The sequence below is a fragment of the Hevea brasiliensis genome, chromosome 10 (genome assembly GCF_030052815.1).
Source record: "Hevea brasiliensis isolate MT/VB/25A 57/8 chromosome 10, ASM3005281v1, whole genome shotgun sequence".
In the NCBI taxonomy this organism is placed as follows: Eukaryota; Viridiplantae; Streptophyta; class Magnoliopsida; order Malpighiales; family Euphorbiaceae; genus Hevea; species Hevea brasiliensis.
In genome coordinates, this window is record NC_079502.1 from 93,257,019 (window position 1) to 93,260,432 (window position 3,414).

The following is a 3,414-nucleotide window of genomic DNA, read 5'->3' on the forward strand; positions in this document are numbered from 1 at the left end:
ATTTAATTTCCTAGCAGGACACTCTAGAAATAAAATATTTGCGTACTTCTTTTTTAATTTCGGAAATATATGCACGCATGAGAATACAATATTTATTATACTAATACTCATATTTTGATAATTACTGATTGGAAAGAGCCTTGACAAGGCTTACAAAGCCACGCACATACACATCTATAACTGATGTGGGAGCCTGAAGTCTCAGCTCCAATGGGCATACCCACTAACTCGCGGACCTCATTAAATCATTGAGCCACACTAAAAATCAAACCTCACCCTTCAGGATTTGCTTTTTTCTATCGAGAACATATGTACATACGAAAATATAAAACTTACCATACCAACACACTCAGGCAATTACTGACTGAGAGGATCTTTGTTAATACTTATGAACCCATGCACACACACATTCACAATCGATGTGGGAGTTCGAAGGCTCAATATTTGCATACTTAAATTTGATGAATTATCGAGTCTTTATATTATAACTTTTTAATTTCAGCATTAAAAATTTGAAGCCTCTTTTTGTTAATTAAATTCCTATTAATTAGATTTTCTTTTTGTGAATTTGGAAATGCTATAACTCACAAGGACACTCACTTCAAATTACCAAAAGCCCAATTTATCACATGCAGCTGCTACCAATAATTTTGCTTCAGATTGCAACAATTCACTTTGTACGTAAGCCGAAAAAGGCAGTACATATAATTATGTAAAGATAAAGATGGTAATAGGTTAAATATTTACATGTATTCAATTTGATTGTACCGAATAAAATAATTTTAGATAATATATAATTAAATTTAAATTTAAAATAAATATTTGTGACAAATTTTATAATTAAATAAGATAATTTTTATAAATACTTTATATATTGCCACTCTTATATAAAAATATTAAATAATTAATTTGCCCTTTTATATTAAATCATTCCTCTCAGCTAAAATCAATAGAAGACCTATACCCACTTGATTCTCTAGAGGCACACGAAATGGGAAACCCAAGTTCAGCAAGTCAGTATTGAAGATTTGAAGTAATATGCAAAAGCAAAACAAATCTTTGGTGATACCACCCAACCCAACCCATGATTTTCAAAACTTCTTTTTGGGTATTAATTCTGTGGTCTGTTTTCAATTCTACCTTTTTCTTTTGTGGAATAATCTTTTTAAATAAATATATATGAACACATTAATTTGGTTAATATATATATATATATATAGATCATCGATTTGATACTATCCACTTAAAACTAAGTCAAATGGTCAGCATTCGATCAAAAAATTCAATATACCAATCAAAGTATTAGCACTAGGTAAAAAAATCAAAACAAATAAAAAGAATCATCACCAGACTGACCATCACATATCTCGAGTCAACTGCACCAATTAAATAAAGTCTGAACTACCTGGATTGAGTAAAAGAAGGCTCAGATAACCCAGAACGAGCAAAAGAATGCTTGGGCTGGTAGGACCGAACAAATAAGAACAAGATGACAAAATAATTGTAGACACTCATCCGACAAGCTGAGTATCAATCATAACGAACATCAGTAATACTAATCAATGATAAGGCGAGATCTTTAGAAGAAAATTTCAAAACATTAAAGATTCTTACAAATAATTATAATGACTATTTGGCATTTAATTTATAAATATGAGCAAAGAATATTAATAAGGTACGCTTATTTTGTCAAATTGATTACAAAACTCTCTGTTATTCACTATACAACTTTCTACTAATATCTTTAACTTAAGCGTCAGAGTGGCTAGCCAACAGGTTACCAATTTCATTATTGTTTTTAGGCTGATTTAGTATTTTAATTGGTAATTAAAGACGCACGACAACATCAATATCGAGAAGTTTACTGAGTGAACAATTTTAAAAATATATTCTCAAATAATTATTCTAATAAAATAAAAAGAGGATCACATCCGTATCGACATTTTAATTTCCCACATGTGCCAGTTAATAATAAGCTGCTATAGTTGAAATCTGATCCCAGCCTCCAGAGTTCACATGCACCATACTTTAGTCTACTTCTATAAATACACAGCATCCTTGTGTCTCTTCAACATCTCAATTATCTTATCGATATCTCTTCTGCCTTCTCTCTTACAGCAAACTTATAAAAAAGATGGTTAAGCTTAAGTTTGCCATCCTGTCTATCCTGCTAGCCCTCCTCCTCTGCTCCAACCCGCTAACCTACGCCGCCCGCCACGAGCCAGCCTTTTCCAATGGCTCCTTGGCGAAGGATCAACCGCAGGTAGGTTGAAATTCACTTGTTTTTTTGTACGATCTGATTGTAAATATGGCTTTGATATGTGGTTTTTAATTATTTTTCTTGGTTATATGTGTATAGGGTGTTGATGAAGCAGAGATAGTAGAAGAACAGAGCTGTGAAGGAGCTGGGGAAGAAGAGTGCTTGATGAGAAGGACACTTGCTGCTCATATAGATTACATCTACACCCAGAAGCATAAACCATGAGATCGTTAATTGTTTTATTATGTAATTAATTAGCACATAAATGGATCATTATGCGATAATTAGTGCAATATATATATTTGCTTTACATATGATCAGTTTCTGTTTAACTAACTTTATCAGTATACTTTCAACTCTTTTCTCTTTTTGTATGTTATCATCAGAATTTGATTATATAATCATATGTATAAATGATTAAAACCTTCTGTGAGTTTTTCCAACAGAAAAAAATAATGGAGCTCATCGTGCTAGCTAGATAGCTATGGCCTAGAGATAAGCAGCTCTATATCTGCTTCTCTCTCCCCCTCCCCCTTTCTCACTTTCCCTTTTCTTGTCTGTTTTATAAATACAAAACGTTTTCCTAGAGAATTTGTTATCTAGACTCGATCGCCGAAGGCACTATATAATTTAAAGGTTTTAGTAACACAGCTAAGGAATTGTGGTGGTTGCAATCTAAGTGCAAAAGTAAAATTAAAATGAATGAATATTATGTCAGCGCAGGCGCAGCCACAAATCTTGCTTTAACAACGCGGATTTGACCAACATTCTTTTGTATGGAGTCATCGGAATTTCCTTGTTTCTGCCAAATTCTAATTCATTTCTTTGACTTTGCATCGTTGCTCGTTAAGCAAGAGGTGGAGTATATCTTACTTAATCTTTGATTCCCATAGCTGCTCACAAGACACCCCTTTTTAAGTGTCAACTACAAACACAAAGGTTGTCTTCAAAAATATCCTTAATTAATCTGTCCACTTGGGGTGACTGATGATCTTATATTCAATTCATAATCTAACTAAATCTAGGTTTTATTTGCATTTTCTTCCATTATATTTAATTTTAAGCTTATAGTAAGATTGGATGATAGACTATAACAGGCTTAAAAATGAGTTTCTTGATTATTATTTATATATAATAAATATATAGGCGTCTTT

At 32.3% G+C, this 3,414-nt stretch overlaps 1 protein-coding gene across 1 annotated transcript; it reads left to right on the forward strand.

Moving 5' to 3' along the window:
• The first annotated feature begins 2,029 nt into the window (after window positions 1-2,029).
• On the forward strand, window positions 2,030-2,574 carry LOC110645631 (phytosulfokines 3). The gene is made up of 2 exons (XM_021798853.2): window positions 2,030-2,263; window positions 2,360-2,574. Exons 1-2 carry the CDS (start codon window positions 2,135-2,137, stop codon window positions 2,483-2,485), a joined length of 255 nt encoding a protein of 84 aa, XP_021654545.2. The 5' UTR covers window positions 2,030-2,134; the 3' UTR covers window positions 2,486-2,574.
• Window positions 2,575-3,414: the final 840 nt, after the last annotated feature.

Excerpts from the sequence above, each read along its gene's own strand:
- LOC110645631 (XM_021798853.2), top strand. The coding sequence starts at position 2,135 with ATGGTTAAGCTTAAGTTTGCCATCCTGTCTATCCTGCTAGCCCTCCTC. Across the intron at positions 2,264-2,359 it reads TGGCGAAGGATCAACCGCAG|GGTGTTGATGAAGCAGAGAT; the intron begins GTAGGTTGAAAT and ends ATATGTGTATAG.